This window comes from Austrofundulus limnaeus, unplaced genomic scaffold (genome assembly GCF_001266775.1).
Source record: "Austrofundulus limnaeus strain Quisiro unplaced genomic scaffold, Austrofundulus_limnaeus-1.0 Scaffold193, whole genome shotgun sequence".
NCBI classification, from domain to species: Eukaryota; Metazoa; Chordata; class Actinopteri; order Cyprinodontiformes; family Rivulidae; genus Austrofundulus; species Austrofundulus limnaeus.
This window is the reverse complement of record NW_013952595.1, coordinates 80067-95895: the sequence shown is the minus strand read 5'-3', so window position 1 is coordinate 95895 and position 15829 is coordinate 80067. Positions and strand designations below refer to the sequence as shown.

At 39.1% G+C, this 15829-nt stretch overlaps 2 protein-coding genes across 6 annotated transcripts in view; one reads left to right on the top strand and one right to left on the bottom strand.

Moving 5' to 3' along the window:
- scaf11 (SR-related CTD-associated factor 11) overlaps window positions 1–3283 on the top strand; it is a 33221-nt gene extending 29938 nt beyond the window's left edge. For all 5 annotated transcript variants that reach the window (XM_014018427.1, XM_014018425.1, XM_014018426.1 and 2 more), the window contains 4 exons: window positions 338–693; window positions 781–948; window positions 1031–1150; window positions 2244–3283. In XM_014018427.1, the coding sequence (XP_013873881.1) occupies window positions 338–693; window positions 781–948; window positions 1031–1150; window positions 2244–2339 (740 nt within the window). In that variant the 3' untranslated portion in view covers window positions 2340–3283. The remainder of the gene's footprint in view (window positions 1–337; window positions 694–780; window positions 949–1030; window positions 1151–2243) is intronic.
- A 1581-nt stretch (window positions 3284–4864) lies between these two features.
- Window positions 4865–13701, bottom strand: slc38a2 (solute carrier family 38 member 2). Its single transcript, XM_014018423.1, has 16 exons — window positions 13381–13701; window positions 12327–12462; window positions 12163–12244; window positions 11971–12086; window positions 10839–10912; window positions 10665–10757; window positions 10507–10582; window positions 9651–9733; window positions 9508–9566; window positions 9135–9290; window positions 8966–9045; window positions 8765–8865; window positions 7633–7757; window positions 7180–7324; window positions 6987–7084; window positions 4865–6677 (listed from the first exon to the last, which is right to left on the bottom strand). The coding sequence occupies exons 2-16, from the start codon at window positions 12452–12454 to the stop codon at window positions 6576–6578; spliced, it is 1518 nt and encodes a 505-aa protein (XP_013873877.1). The 5' UTR covers window positions 12455–12462; window positions 13381–13701; the 3' UTR covers window positions 4865–6575.
- Between the last annotated feature and the right edge of the window lie 2128 nt (window positions 13702–15829).

The following is a 15829-nucleotide window of genomic DNA, read 5'->3' as shown; positions in this document are numbered from 1 at the left end:
ATTATAGAGAATAAAATGAAATAAAATGTCCCTTAATTGTTTAAGAAAACATGTTATGACCATAAAAAATGAATAGAGTTCTGTTCTTTAAAGGAGGCCTTCCGTGGTCAAGKTCAAAGGCAGGTGGAACGTTTATTCCACCCAGGGTGACCACTACAGCCATAAAAAAATCATATTCACTTTTTGTAATGTGACTATCTTCAAGAGCTTTATCTAAAAAATTGTTTATCTCTTGTGCAAAAGCCAAAGTAGGATCATAGCTGGTCTATAGAATTCTCCATTTCCAAGCTGTCTCAAAATCTCTGTCATTTTAAATTCACCTTTTTTGTGTCCTCAGATCCCCCAAAGACCGATCCTCCTCCTCCACCTCCCCAGGTGCAGGTAGCCTCGGGGAACGYCCCAGTAGCTGTGATGAACGTGCTTCCTCCTCATCCTCCTCAGCTCAACGTTCTTCATCATCATCAGTACCCCATCCAGAGCCTGCAGGGATCCATGCCGATCACTTTGCAGCCTGCGGCCCCCTACGCCATGCCTCCTCAGGTCCCTGTGCACCTCCACCGTGCCATCCCCTTTGTTCAGGTGCCCGCTGTCGGCGCACAGGGCCTCCCACCCCCTCCTCCGCCACCTCCACCCATGCAGGCAGGCAGCCAGACGGCAGTAACATCAGCACCGCCTGACGGTCACACGACTCAGGTGCAGCATATTTATATTAAAAATATCAAGATCACACTCTAGATTGAGTTTATTAGTATGAAAATAACGGCACAATCTCTATTCTAGATGGTGAGCACAGTTATCGGCTACGGCAAACCCGCCCTTCTTATCACGCCGACCAAAGCGAGCGTTGCCTCAGCGACACAACCAGCTCCCAGCCAGGTGCTGCCGTCCTCTACGACTCAGCCCAGCCAGCACAGCAAGGCTCAGGCTGACAGCTCCAAGAAAGAGAAGGTAACGACCTGCCTTGCTCGTCTGATGTTCTCCGTAAAGCTACAGTGCTTTGTGTCATTTTGTTTGTTTTTATTTTTTCTAGAAACAACAGATCCAAGAGAAAGCTATAAACGAAGTGAAAACAGCCATCAAACCATTTTACCAAAAGAAGGAAATCACCAAGGAAGAGTACAAAGAGATTGTCCGCAAAGCAGTAGAGAAGGTACTTCCTCTGATGTTCTGTTAATCTAGAACCATTTGTGGGCACAGCTGACCAAAATGTTAGCTTCGCTAATCACTAATCCGCTAAACAAGAATCTTAGCTCCAAAACCACTAAAACTAAACCACTAGATTAGATAAATAAATTAGAGACAGCTGATATTAACCGCTAAGTTGGTTAGCAGTCTATAGTCTTCATAGTTGAAAACTGGTGGGACTGATGCAAACCAGTTTTCGATTGATTTAATTTGGAGTTGAACGAGATCATCTGTGGCAAATCGGCCAATTTAAACCAGAATTATTGTTCTAACTTGTGATAATTAGTTTAATCCTTTCAAAATAAAAACATTTCTTTGATCAAATCTGTACTTACAACAAATAGCAAATACTTTCTCTACCATAACTTTTACATTTTTCATTTGTTTTATTTTATTTTTTGTATTATTTAAATATTATTAAATGTTTTATTTCTTTTTTCTTATTTTGAAGTTTAACTGCTAAAGGTGCTACATGCTAACACACATGGAGTTTACTAGAGCTGCCACGATAGTCGACTTGTTACGATTATTGTCCACTATTAAAAACATTGATAATTCAATAGTTGATGCATCATTTTATTTTTTCTAACTTTGTTTTTCTCTCCAAACGGCTGCGGCACCTTCCACTGCCGCGTGTCTGCCTTTCTGTCCTTGACACACATTCACAGTAGTGGTAATTAGGGCTGCCACAAATGATTACTTTAATAAAAAACGAATACAAAGTTAGAAAAAAAATGACGCATCGACTTAAATTAGTAGTTGACTTTTTTAATAATTTACCTAATCATGACTAGTCGACAAATCGTGGCAGCCCTATCAGCACTGCATGTAAGAGAGGATAGTTTTTATTTAATTCGGGATTAACGACATAAATATAGAAGTTTAAAACTTGTGATTTTTTTTAATGGACTTAAACTTAGCAGAACCAAATTTATTGCTTTCCAAACTTAGCAAAAAATCTATTCAGCTAAATGAGAAACTAGTTCTGCTGTTAGTGGATTAGCAGAAACTAACAGAAAAGAGATTAAATCTAACCAGATTGTTTTTTTCCCCATCAGGTTTGTCACAGTAAGAGCGGCGAGGTGAACTCTAGTAAAGTGGCCAACCTGGTTAAAGCCTACGTGGACAAATACAAACACGCCCGCAAGAAATGACCAACCAGCCGCGCTGCTGCCGGAGCGGAGCAGCGACGCCCCTCAGACCCATCCTGCTGCTCAAGTGCAATTTCCTCCTGCTGGATCCTGGCTTCCCAAAACGAAAGACAATGGAGAGCTAGCTTTTTTTTTTAATCTACCTTTTATTGAATGAAGTTTTTTTTTTTTAAATAGATTTTCATATTTTGTTAAAAAAAGAATGACCTGATCATAAATTGTAATGCAAGAGCCCTTTATTTTGCATAAATCACAGGACTTGGAAACTACTGTTTAGAGCGCAGCTTTGAGTGAGCAATGATGTCATTGAGCGAGTCTGGTTGTTAAATATTATTACTCTTTTTAAGAAAAAAATGGGAAAAAAACACAATATTTCCAATGAAATCTTAGTCAAAATTGCTTTGTTTATTTTGAAACTGTGGCTCAATCTGATGATTGTGATTCTAATCCAGTCCCCGATTGGATCCAAAGTATAATCCCCCCAATCAGTAATGTGTGACAGAGGGGTTCCTGCTTCCTGAATGTGTAATAAATATCAGATTGTGTACATGAACTGTGCAAACTATCCATAAAACAGTGGAATAAATTAGCAGCTTCTTTGTGTGCTGTTTGCTTCGTACCGTACGACGAGATGAGTCAATTCTGGTGTGTGTGTGTGTGTGTGTGTGTGTGTGTGTGTGTGTGTGTGTGTGTGTGTGTGTGTGTGTGTGTGTGTGTGTGTGTGTGTGTGTGTGTGTGTGTGTGTAGGTTGAAGCTCAGTATCATCTTAAAGCTCAGTTTTGATAATTTTGTAAAAAGAGACCTGACTTGAGCTTTAGTGATTGAGAACTGGACTCCCTCTCAGATTTTTTCAGAAGCCCCACCCACTTCTGCTCAAATTATCAGTGGCTTTGAGCCCCATATTTCCTCCGAAAACAAGATTTAAATAAAAATGATGGTTTAATTTATTTTACACTGCTTCAGCCTGGTATTTTGCATGTATTAAAAATGTGTTCCTACAGAATTAAAAATAAAAGGTTATCTAAATCAAGTCTTTGAAACCATGCAGAAAATAAGCATTCCCTGTAGTGAAGACRATAATAGATGTTTGCCTCTTTGAAAAAAAAGTCCTAAGATGTTTGAAAATAATGTTTATATAGTGAAAGCCAGATTAGATGTGTAACTACCTACATTGTCATTCAGTTATTTAAAGTCACATTATATTAATTAATTAATTAGCTCCAATAAAATCCAGAAATCAGACTTGAGACGATGTATGCCCAATATCTTAGTTTTGATTGATCAGTTTTGATTCATGCTGAGGCTACAATTTGACATTTTATCTTAAAATTTGTCTAATGTATTTGGAAAACAAAAACTTTTTCTTTGATACTGATTCTGATTTAAAATACTGTTTATATATTGAGGCAAAAACAAGCCTTTTATCTGGGTCTGTCCTCGTTTCCACAGATGACCAGTAGAGGGCGACATTGTCAAAAGAATTCAATCCTCTGTTCTTGTTTAATCTCTTAGGTAATTTAAGATATCTGTATTTTTTTCCCTCAGGTTTGAAGTGGTTAGGTACTGACACTTTTTTTGAGTTTCTGATATCCCCAGGTGCTACTCATCAGGGGTCCGGTATATTACCAAAAAGCACTGTTACAACAGAGAAATAATCTACTAAACACAAATTTCCTTGCTTTTTGCAAAGTATATTAGCCGAAAAGCTTTACAAACTTTTGGGCCTTCAGTCTACAAAGTAACAGTTGTTAATGAGGTTGTTAAACAAGTGCAAAATGACAACCCAATGGTCATTATGACTGCTGTTTTCATTGTGAAACTTGAAAAGTTTTAGTTGTTTTATCTGGGATATGGGTCTGCTCAGATGATCCACGAGCTTGTTGGTTCATCACAAATGGGGTCACTTCCAAAGCAAATCGGAAACACTTGTTTTAATCTTGAATGGAAATTCCTCTGCCACCAGTGGTGTAAAACTCCAAAACAAACTTGGTTTTTAAGAAAAAAAATCTAAACCAAACATTCTATTTTGCACCTATCTCACAATTCAAAAGTAAAMAAAAAAGAAATGAGTAGAAATGCGAGTATTTTTCTTCTATATTAGTAATGGACTTAAAATTCTAAGTCACTTGCTTGGACCAACTGAACTGGCTTCTGTGACACTATTGTCCCATTATGGATCTGAGTCTGAGCAGGAAATACTCTGATTTGGACCCCTTTTGTGTTCACTGATGAGTCCCTTTACTGTACTTGTCCAGATGCTTTGGGTATTTGTATTCCTGAACAATCTGAACTATTATTACTATTGTCCCCTGATACATAGATGGGATTGGTTTGAGGTTATCGTCAGGTCTCTACACCAGCTTTTTGGTTTTGCTAATGTTGAGCTGCCATCTTAAAACAATGTCAATCTTTAAAATTTCCCAATACTTTATTTTTGCATTACTTGTGCAGAAAGATAAAATGACTCCAGGTTGAACGATAGTAAATTCAAAATTGGAGCAGTCCACAAAAAACAATGAAAGTCCAAGTTGAGTGTAGTTGGTTTTATTAGGACATTAAATACAAAATATACATATAGGTGTTTCATTGAAACAAGTATTTAATCTGACGGGCAAAGCCCTTTTTGCTTCTGAGGTCAGGAGAGGTTTGGTGTCCTCTCCGACCGTGCTGTGCCAAAAAGAACAATTTGATCCATCATCTTTTGTATTCAGGAGCTGAAAAAAACAGCGTCACAAATTCACCACCTTTTTCTTTTACATCGCCAATGTTTTCTTGGTTTAAAAAAAGAAAAGAAAGCAAACCATATTTACATTCAAACACAACAGATTTATACACACACACATATGTACACAATAATATATAAATATATTAAAATAGATGACACTGATTAAACGGTCTCCCATAAATAGATGACAAAAACAGTTTTGATGCGTGTCGGAAGCACAGTGCATCGTCTCGCGGCGAGAAGTGAGTTCTCGCTGAGCTCCCAAGTTCTTCATTGTGAAACATTTCAAAAAGCACAAACCGTGTAACCGCACGTAAAAAAACACAAAATCCACTCTTCTGTTCRTTTGGTAATGTTAAAGAGCACGCTGGACTTTATACAGTTGTTCTTTGTTGGTTTGTAAGTGTAACAGGTAAATATCACAACCACTGCATGTAGTCAAATTTAAAGAGTTCTCCCATAAAGAATTGTGTCCCTTCACTCTGGCTAGGAGAGAAGAAATGTTTTTGTGGCTCTTTATCCATGATCGGACATGGAACCATAAATCAGAAAATTTCCAGTTTTTGTGGCTCCATGTTCACAATTGGAAAATGGAACTGGAATTCCAAAGATTTACGTTTTTATTTTTTTGTTTCCACGTTCATGAGTGAAAATGGAGCCAGAAAATTGGTGGGATTCCCGTTTTTGTGGATCCCTGTCCACAAGTAGAGAACCAGAAATTAGCAGATTTCCATTTTTTATACTCCTCAAAGCAGCATTGTTGTCGCCTCGCATTATGTACCGGTACCAATAAAATATTTGAAAAGCTATAAAGTGTTAAGTACAGTTTAAGTCTTGATCTATTGTATAATACTCTGCAGTTCTCACAGTCTGGTTCTGTTAACAGACACAGGAGCTTCTAACAATGTCACAAAGCTTTAGTAGAAATACTGAAAACGTTTTAGGGCACGCCGCTGACAGAAGTGCCCGACCTCAGGTGCTCTTCCACATACAAGGATGTTTAACAAACACATTTTTTGGCAAAGTAAAAAACAAAATAAATGAGGAACATTTAAAAATAACCGTGGGATAAATGTTCAAGTCACGTAGCCTCCGGTCAGTCTTAACATACTTTTCTCAGCAGGATGTTGTGGTTGAGCTTGGAGGTTACAGACACACTCAAACACCACAAACCCAAGAGTAGCTTTTTAAACTCTACCGCTATGTTGTCTCTACGAGGCACATTTATGTAGTTGTTTTCTGCTGTACCCTAACTATATAAAGATTAAAACATTTTCAAAGTTACAATAAAAAGAAAAAGAAAAAAAAACACCATCTTTGTGGTCTACAACAGCGTACTGTACAAAGTTCAGATACATTCTCTAGGAATGGCATGGACCATCGCTCAGTAGGTCAAAACTGAGAATCAAGTGAGTTTTTTTTAATGGTATTCTTCGTTCGTGACAAGTTTTGATCTTGATTGTGCATTAGTTACAGTCCAAGTCAGAGAACCTGGTTTCTGCCAAGCTGGAGTTTTAGTGTCCGTTGTCTTTGGTGCTGTTCATGATCCAGTCCACGATGATGAGACTCATGCTGCCAACCATCACTATGATTCCACATATCAGAAACAAGATAGCCTGGAGAAGAAAATAATTTTACAATTAATATAGTTCAACTTTGCAACAAAGATTAAATATTAAACTTTTTAAACAAGCCAAATTAATGGCTCAGACCCCATAAATGTACGAGAAAAAATCTTGCTGAAATACCCATGTTGAACCACTAGGTGGTGAGAACGTCTACATTAATGGAATAAATTTAAATTTAAAGTTCTTCAATTTCGAAAATATTTAATGTAGTGTAYATAAGACCCAAAACAAGGCCCAAACATTTACCATACACACATGACTTGAGGTAAAATATCCTAAATATTATATTTATCTTACCCCAATCTTTTGTTGAGAGTTAATTGGCTCCTTCTTGACCAGTTTGATGTAGAAAGCTGATGGCAGGATGAAGATCAGCATTGAAGCAGCAGAGGCGCCTGAGAGAATGTGAATAAATAATAATTATGGTCACTCAATTTTCTTAATGTGACACCTTTAAGACATAACACAATAGAGTCGTGCAGATACTAACCAAAGAAGCAGAAGATATCCTTGATGGTGGGAACAAAGATGACCAGGAGGTTGGTGCTACCAAGCAGGACCACAGTGATGATGATGTGGCGGATCCAGCTGAAGTCTTTGTTGGGACACAAGAGGTGGATGACGGATGTACGGATCTGTACAGAAGGAGACGGGGGGTTAACCTCTTCTGCCTCTAGGTGTTTTCAACTGCTTGATGTTTTAACTGTGTTTGGTGAATGAAGAAATGTTTTTTATGAGCTATTAGCCAAGGTTCGGAGATTTCGGATAATACCAAACGATGTCCACATTTAACTGATGGATCTTAAGGTAGTTAAAAGAATTCAAAAATAGGAAATGCAGTTTGCCTATGGTACCAGGGGCATGGGGCTCAAGAGGTAAAGTTCTAGTATGAATTATTCCTTCTAGCTTATTATATGAGTAAATGCACTTTGTTGATGCTTACAGGGAAGAGCACTACAGGAACTGTGAGGGTGACGGCAGCCAGAACAGCCAGACGGACCACCAGCAGAAGAACATCGTTCTTGTAGATCCTGGAATATGTATGCAGCAGCTCAGCTTCCACGTGTACTGTGAAGAAAAAAAAAAACATCCATCCAATTAAGTTAGCGATAAAAAATAAAAGATAAAACATCCATGTGTATATATTACTGTGTTAGCACACAATAAATTATACGAAGAGGGCTAATATATTTGATCTGTTTTTAAACAAAGAAAGTCAGTTTTAATGTTTCAAAATGGTATTAATTTGGAACCACTTTATTATTTGTAAGCAAATCAGTGGAAATAAAACCAAATCAACGTTTTTAGCCATGCTAAAAGACTAGATATGCGGGCTAAACATGTATATAAAYATGTTTCAAACCAAAAGTGTTTCATTAGTTTAGCTTTCCTTGAACATTAGCAGATTGAAACAATGAGATAACTTATGTTAAATGCTCAACACCATCTCTTTAGCCATTTCATTGTAAATGTTAGCATACTGACACTAGCATTTAGCTGCAAGCTAAAGCTTAATGCCTCATAAAAGTGATTGTAAACATAATTTTACATATAAAGTAGTTTGTTTGAACATTGTTTTCAAACATTAGTAAGCTGAAATAATAGAGCAACGTTATGCTAAGTGTTGCGCTTAAACCAGTTTGTTAGCCCTTTTTAGCATGTTAGCAAATTAAAAAAACACTTTGAAGTTGAGTTTGTAAAATGTAATCAGCGGTGTGAAACACTTTCTATTTGTCACCAACATGGGATATATTTGAACATCTAATTAGCTATTTATTTTGAAATGATAACCTGAAAACTAAAGAACTAAACTCTGTGTTTGACATTGCTGGTGTGCTGTGACTGCACACAACATTTTGAAGGGTTTCGCCCGGTGTTACTGATGTTTATGCTCTTATGTAAGTGGTGTAATGTCCCAGAAAATCCTCTAAAATGTGAGGACAAACAGGAACACATTGGCACCGGCTGCGTCAGGTGGGGGTTTTCACACTGCTGCATGAGTGGCCTTGAGGACTCAAATTAAAATTTCCTTTTGCCAACCGTTATCAGTTCTGGATAGAAAATGAAAGACTCACTGTTGAAGGTGAGGTATCCAAAGAGGGCAGCCAGCAGGTACATGATGAACATGGCTAGGAAGGACACATTGGCAACGTTCTGCATCTTTTTGCGAGAACGACTGTTCGAGAAGGAAAGGATATTTTATTTTTAGACAAAAAAAAAAAAACAGACCACTGAAGTAATTAAAAATGTTCAGAAGCAATAGAGGAGGCACTCACTCTTTCAACTCCTCGTACATGGGCAGAATGGTCGGGTGGCACACAAAGGCGAAGATAAGGATGGGTAGAGCATAGACCGTCTGGAAAAATACAACATAACACAAACATGATGATCCCCCATTTTTCAAATGTTAGTTCTGTGGATATTTTGACTGTAAAATGGCTTTACCTGGGAGTTGATAACGACATATTTTGGTGTGCATGTGTCCTCCTCGTCCCCAGTGGAGTTGATGCTGGTGGAGGTACCGTTCAACATCTGCATGGTTTCATTCACATGGTCGGAAAACGGCAGAGGGCACGAGATCTGGTACTTCTTTACAATCACCTAAAGAAAAAGGCGAGGAAACATTGTTAAAACCGTTATCCAGAACATATTCAAACAATGTGATCTTTGCCTGGCACCAATCTTTCTTTGTTTACAAGGGCAACAGATTTATCTATTTAACAGGAAACCAGTGACGTGTCGCAACAAGTACATGCGGGAAATAGAAATAATGTTGTCACGCCAAGAATGAAGGACACAAGGTGGGGCCAATACTCACCACGATAAGAAAAAACACCATGCAGAGGAGGGACAATCCACTGGTGTAACCAAGGTAGCCTGAGGAAGGAGGGAAAACACAAAAAAGAACCATGAGCTGCTTCTTTTTTTAAAGCTTAATTAATCTTTTATCCCATTCCTTACCCAGGTTTCTGAGCAGTGAGAGTGGCAGGATAATACAGAGTGACACCAGCAGCACCAGGTAGTCTCCGTTAATGTACCATTCACTGTGATGTGACAAAAACAACATGTCAGCGATAAAACCTCATTTAATTCGGTCAATACATCGTTAAAACCAGCTTTTCTCTTTACAAGCTAATTAACCACCTAGCTCAGCCTGAGCGCAGACTTTTTTTTCTACTGAATCCACTGTTCTGACAGGATCTAGTCGCACGATTGAACAGCTCAACCTGACAAAACCCACACACACAGCTAGACTTGCACAGGATGACGCCAACCCTCGCCGAAATAGAAGCAACAAAGCGGCACTCAAGAGCCCGGGACACATCAATATTTTAAAGTTGGATCCAGGCTCGCAGTGAGCTCATTCTTCGCTCCGTCTCGAAGCGGCACCGCCTCCATCTTCTGAAGGAGCTCTTTGAAGGGTTGTGATGGAAGCTCTGGCGTTCTTTCAACACAACCAAACGTCCCTCTTACAGGGACACACAGTCCCCCCGCCCCAGACTCTAACAAAGACTTTGCTTCTCTAAACACTTGAGAAAACAACCGGCAGCCATTTTGCTACTCGTGCCAGTCCAAGTGTTTCCATCCAAATCAGCTCACTTACATTTAGTTTTCAGTCATTTTCTGGACAAACACCCACTCAGAATACTAAATATTCTTTATTTATTGTTCACGTCAAACATCTCAATCTAACGGAATGACTATAAAGACTATAAAGAGTTATTCATCTGGTTTGGACATGGAATATAACCATATCACTTCTGTGCAACATGTGCTATATGTAGATTTAGATTTTAGATGTTTAAAACCAGCTTACTTGTTGTTGGCTCCTGTAAAAGCCTGGATGACGATAGGCAGCTCGTATTTAATGATGTAGAGGTAGCTTGACATGGCTGTGAAGACACAACCAAGAGTTTCATTGTTAACAACTAAATATAAATTGGTATATTTTCTGCTGAAAAGTCAGGTCCTCACCTCCGATGTTCTGCATGGTGATGGAGCAGGAGGCGGCAAGTTTGCCAGGCATCCCGAAGGCTTTGGCACCCAGCTCTTCGTAAACGCGGGCACCTTTGAACAAATACAAAAATGTCATTTTACTTTGGGCGTTTAGGCAACACGGAGCACGTAGGAAGTTGGACGACTGCTTACCTCCTTCATTGGCCGTTTTTAGCAGCAAGTGGACAGAATACAGAGAGAAGATGGCGACGGCCACGAGGAGAATCCTGTAAACACACAGTAAGGACCTTTAGCTGTTGACCCATAACAGAGGCGTTAAGTACAGGGGAAAACAGTAGACAATAAATGCTAACGTGCAAAGAATAAGGCTTAGTATCGATCTGTTGTGACTACTGCTGTGCCATGTCCAGTTTAAGGTTTGCTTCCATTTTGACAAAACTCCCAACTTGGTTTCTAAAAATCCTGTTTAAAACACAACAGAAGGGTTGAAAAGGGTGAAAGGTTTCCCTGTATGGGATCCTCTTAACGTCTCAGGGACAGTGTGTCCTGGAGTATTTATAGTCCAGGTGAAAATTAATCCCCCCCACCCAGTGTCGCCATTTGAGACTTTTCACAGACGTTGCCACCCAGCAGACTTAGTTACCCCTCCTCTGTCTGCATACCAGCTTTTCTTAGAAGTTCCTCATCTCCCCTACCGCTTTATACCCTTCAACTCAGCAGATATACACTCAGATGACCTTTTGTGTGGAATCATCAAAATTGAGAGATTGGTTGTTACAGTAAGGGGTTTGTATCAGAGGTTTTTTTTTAACAATCCCTGACAACCCTGCAGATCAAGGGCTCAAATTGGTCAGTCTCTCTGCTCCATTCATGATCTCCTATATTAGCATTTCTGTTTACGTAACGGCTGGTGCAGAAGGATTAGCTCGGCTAATCTGCTTCCTTGGCCGCTCCCTGCGTTTGTAAAATGGCTCACAACTTCCATGTGAGACACCCAATCAGACGTGCGGCTTACGGGGAGAAAGGTCTTAAAATGTCTTTAAGTTCAACATTTTATCAAATCTGATGCATTGAACAACCAACAGGGTGCACTCCTGCTAAAAAGGAAGTCTCTCTCTTTCTGAAACTTGAGTGCAAAGGAGTGAAATGGAGAAAAATAATCAGAACAATCACAAACATCCAGCGTTATCTACTCTCAGGGTCGAGCAGCTGCTGACGGGATATCCACGGAACATTAGGACCTTGAAGCAGAAGACTAAACCACACCTGCCTCCACTCCTTCAGGCTCATCAAAGGAACCTTTAATTACTCACAAGACACTTACACAAACAGGGCGATGCCAGTGTTGGCCATGGCCCAGGACAGACCCAGGATGCCACTGCCCATGATGGCATTACCTAGGTTGAAGACGGACATCCCAAAGGAGGCACTGCCTTGGTGCTGTGGAGAACACAAGACGCTCAGCAACGACAGAGGAAAACGACATTCTGATAAATCTGCTGGAACGAGCTCTTACATATTCAGCCTCATACTTCTTCTTGCTGGAGTGAACTTCAGGGAGGAAGTTTTGGCTCTCTGCGTCCAAATCAGGATATTGGCTTTAAAAGGAACAGAAAAAAAAAAGTTGAGCGTGTGCGATGGGGGGTGGGAGGGATGTTTTACTGTGGATTTGAACCTCACCTGTCCAGAGGGACCTTCTTGCCAAAGTCAGGATAACCAAAGTCGTTGCTGTTAGTGCTGCTGCTGTCATCATCTGGAGCAGCACTCAGACACTTCATCTCGGCAGCGGGCTGTTTCTCACTGGGCATGTTTAGAGCTGAAAGGAAGGAGGGAATGTTCATTATTATTATTATTATTATTATTATTGTTGTTGTCTGCACCCGGCCTCTGTACCTGTGCGCGCCCATTGAGCCGCACCAGGTCACATGGCTGTTTCTGTAAAGGGAGGGGGAGGGGAGGGAGAAGGAAGGGAGGGGGGATGACGCATCGGTAAGTGGAAAAATACCGGAGTTACATCCTGCTCAACATCGAGGATGCTCATCGTTAAAAATCCGCAATGTGCGCCAATGACTTTTAATCCACAAAAGCACTCCAGACATAGACCCAGATTATTTCAAACATGACATAGATGTCACATTATGAAATTCTACTCAGGCTGCCTTTTAGATGAGCTGAAAATATTATTACGATTTAGTCTAAACAGTTTATAAAAAAATGTGGATTTTAGCCTTCGGCAGTGCCAAAAACCCAAACAAAATAAWAAAAAAAAAAAGGCGTAAAAACGGACTTAACGTCATTGTTTCCGCAGCCGGCTCCAACAGAAACAAAGACACGTGTTGTCCCTTTATGGACATGGCTGTGTCTCCTGACTGTCTGCATTTTTGACTCAAACACACACTTTAACTTTCCACCCAGTGTGTRAGTCAGGAGCTGAATATTCTCGTGTCCAGAACTGCAGCATCACTGTCACACCTTCATTATTTACTGACACGAAAATAAATAAATAAATAAATAAATAAATAAATAAATAAATTCAAAAAACGGCATTTACTCATAAATTCAAATATAACACAAATATAATTAAAAACAGAAGTTAAATGAATAATTAGATGATGGAGCAGAAAGGTATCACAAAACCTTTTTTATTTAAATTTTCAGCTTCCCGTAATGTGGACGCACACCTCCTACAGCTGGTAATTTTCCACCCTCAGAATAAGAGAAACCGGCGTCTCACCTTTAGAGGAAGGAGGATGAAGCCAAAATCCTTTCAGGTGAAGGGAGAAAAACCTCAAAATACAGACAAATCCGTGGAATTTCTTCACAAAAATAATAATAAAAAAATCCTTGTGAATATTTATTTTCTATGCGATACAAATGAATGAAATGATTAAAAATGAATGATCTAAATAAAACAGTTCAAGTAAAAGTCAAAGCACTCTAACAAATAGAAGAGCTACAGATAATTTGGATGGACTTAATAAAAATAAAAAGAGGTTAAAATCCCGGAGATAAGGTCTGTGTTAGGCCAGCGAAGCCGCCCGGTGATTCTGATGGAGGCGGGATGTGAGCGCTGCCTTTATTGCATCAGATTCACACAGAGCAGCGGGGAGGGGGGGCTGATGGGTGTGGACGTCTTTACGCAAACTGTGACGCGTTCTTGTATACAAACACAGAGTTGACCCAGAGAGAGGGGGGTGTCCTGGAAAAGAATAGCTACCGAGTAGCAGGCAGCTCCGACTCACTTCAGATGTTTTCACAGAGAATAAGGAAACGGTGATCCTGTCCGTCTTCGTAGATTTTAGTTGTCAAAAGTTTAGTGGAAAGTCTCCACAGAGCCGGACATGTGTTCTACTCTAGACCAGTAGATCTGTCAGCCCCCCCAAAACCCCCAGGTATCAGGGCAAAACAATAAAAAGCGTCTGTCTTTTTTTAAATTATGATTTACTTATTTTTTTTAATAATTGGTATTCAAATAATTAATCTGGTAAGACTAGAGTATGGTGGTCTGGTACACAGTCTGGTATGGTTGGTACACAATCCGGTAAGACTAGAGTATTGTTAAGTAAGACTGGTATACAGTCTGGTAAGACTAGAGTACACTGGAAAAAATGACTTTTGGATGTAGTAACATTTATTTAATTATTCTTTTAAATTTTACAAAAAAAATCAACATTTCTAAACTACTAGAATTTAATAAATAAACAATAAGCATTATATTATATATCAATATTACTGTACAAAAAAGTAAATGCTAATATTATTTTACCAGTAATATTAAAGTGATTTTTCTGGACAGCACATAAACATAAATATATTAAGTAACTTCTACTCTTCTGGGCTAAAACTGAGGGCGCATGCACACACAACGTCTGCTGCTCCTCATTCCTTTGTTTCACTTTTCAAAGAGAGGACAAGACATGGTCGAAATAAAACATAAGTTGTCTGGTTTCTTTTGCTTGAATACATTTGTTGGTGTCCACTTTTGATGACATAATGTAGGTGATATTTAGTTGTCAGGGAACAGGGAATGCATATTGTAGCATTCTGCTGTGTTTGGCTGTTTGTCATGTGACTGCAGTGGAGGATTGTGGGTAGGATTCATGTTTGTTGTTGTTAAATCATTTTAGGGAATTGGTTGACATTGTTATTTCAGCATTTAGTCTGTTGTGTTACTCTAATTTATGTGTTCATTATTTGTTAACTTGTGTTAAACTGTTCAGCAGAAGTAACCACAAGTGAGAGTGGTAGACCTAGTCATTAATAAGACCGGTGAGTTTCAATTTGTTTGTTTTGTTCATAAAAAAGAATAACTGTCACCTCGTGGTGAAATCTTGAACTACAACATGAGCTAGAGCTACACTTCTCTCTGTAGCTGTAAGGTGTCATGCTACAATAATGTGCTTGACGCATGTGCACTCTTACAAAGAACTTGTAAGATTAACTTGAAAAAAAAATCCTCATAAGAATTTGCACCAATGTTTGTAAAGTAAATTTAAATGCTACAAATTCAAGTAATATTTACTCATCATTATCCACTGAAAGTTGTTAAAAATATAGTTAAAGGTTTGTGAATAAATCAGGTAAATTTTACTTAATTTGATCAAGTTTATGTTATAAGATTTAAATTTACTTAACAAAAGTAAGTGCAAATTGTTACGAGGATTTTTTATAGTAAATGTTACAAGTTCTTAACAGTGTGCATGTATCAAGCACAATATTGTAGCATGACATCACAGCTACAGAGAGAGGTGTAGCTCATGTTGTAGTTCAAGACTTCACCACCAGGTGGTGATTTTGAAGAACTTTTATTGGATTCTTCTTCATGAACAAAACAGTCAAAGCGAAACTCACAGGTCTTATTAAAGGCACAGTGTGTAGGATTTGTTGTTTTCAGTGACATCTAGTGGTTGAGTGGTTGACTCATCCTCCCTGGACTTCACCACCAGGTGGTGATTTTGAAGAACTTTTATTGGATTCTTCTTCATGAACAAAACAGTCAAAGCGAAACTCACATGTCTTATTAAAGGCACAGTGTGTAGGATTTGTTGTTTTCAGCGACATCTAGTGGTTGAGTGGTTGAATCATCCTCCCCGGTCCTCCCCCCACCCCCACCCTCTGCTTCCAAACACAAAGGAGTTGCTACGGTGTCTCTCAGGTGTCAAAAACCTTTGATAATTCCAACC

Excerpts from the sequence above, each read along its gene's own strand:
- slc38a2 (XM_014018423.1), bottom strand. The coding sequence starts at position 12,454 with ATGCCCAGTGAGAAACAGCCCGCTGCCGAGATGAAGTGTCTGAGTGCT. Across the intron at positions 12,087-12,162 it reads AGAAGTATGAGGCTGAATAT|CACCAAGGCAGTGCCTCCTT; the intron begins GTAAGAGCTCGT and ends TGTTCTCCACAG. Across the intron at positions 9,046-9,134 it reads ATGTCGTTATCAACTCCCAG|ACGGTCTATGCTCTACCCAT; the intron begins GTAAAGCCATTT and ends GTATTTTTCCAG.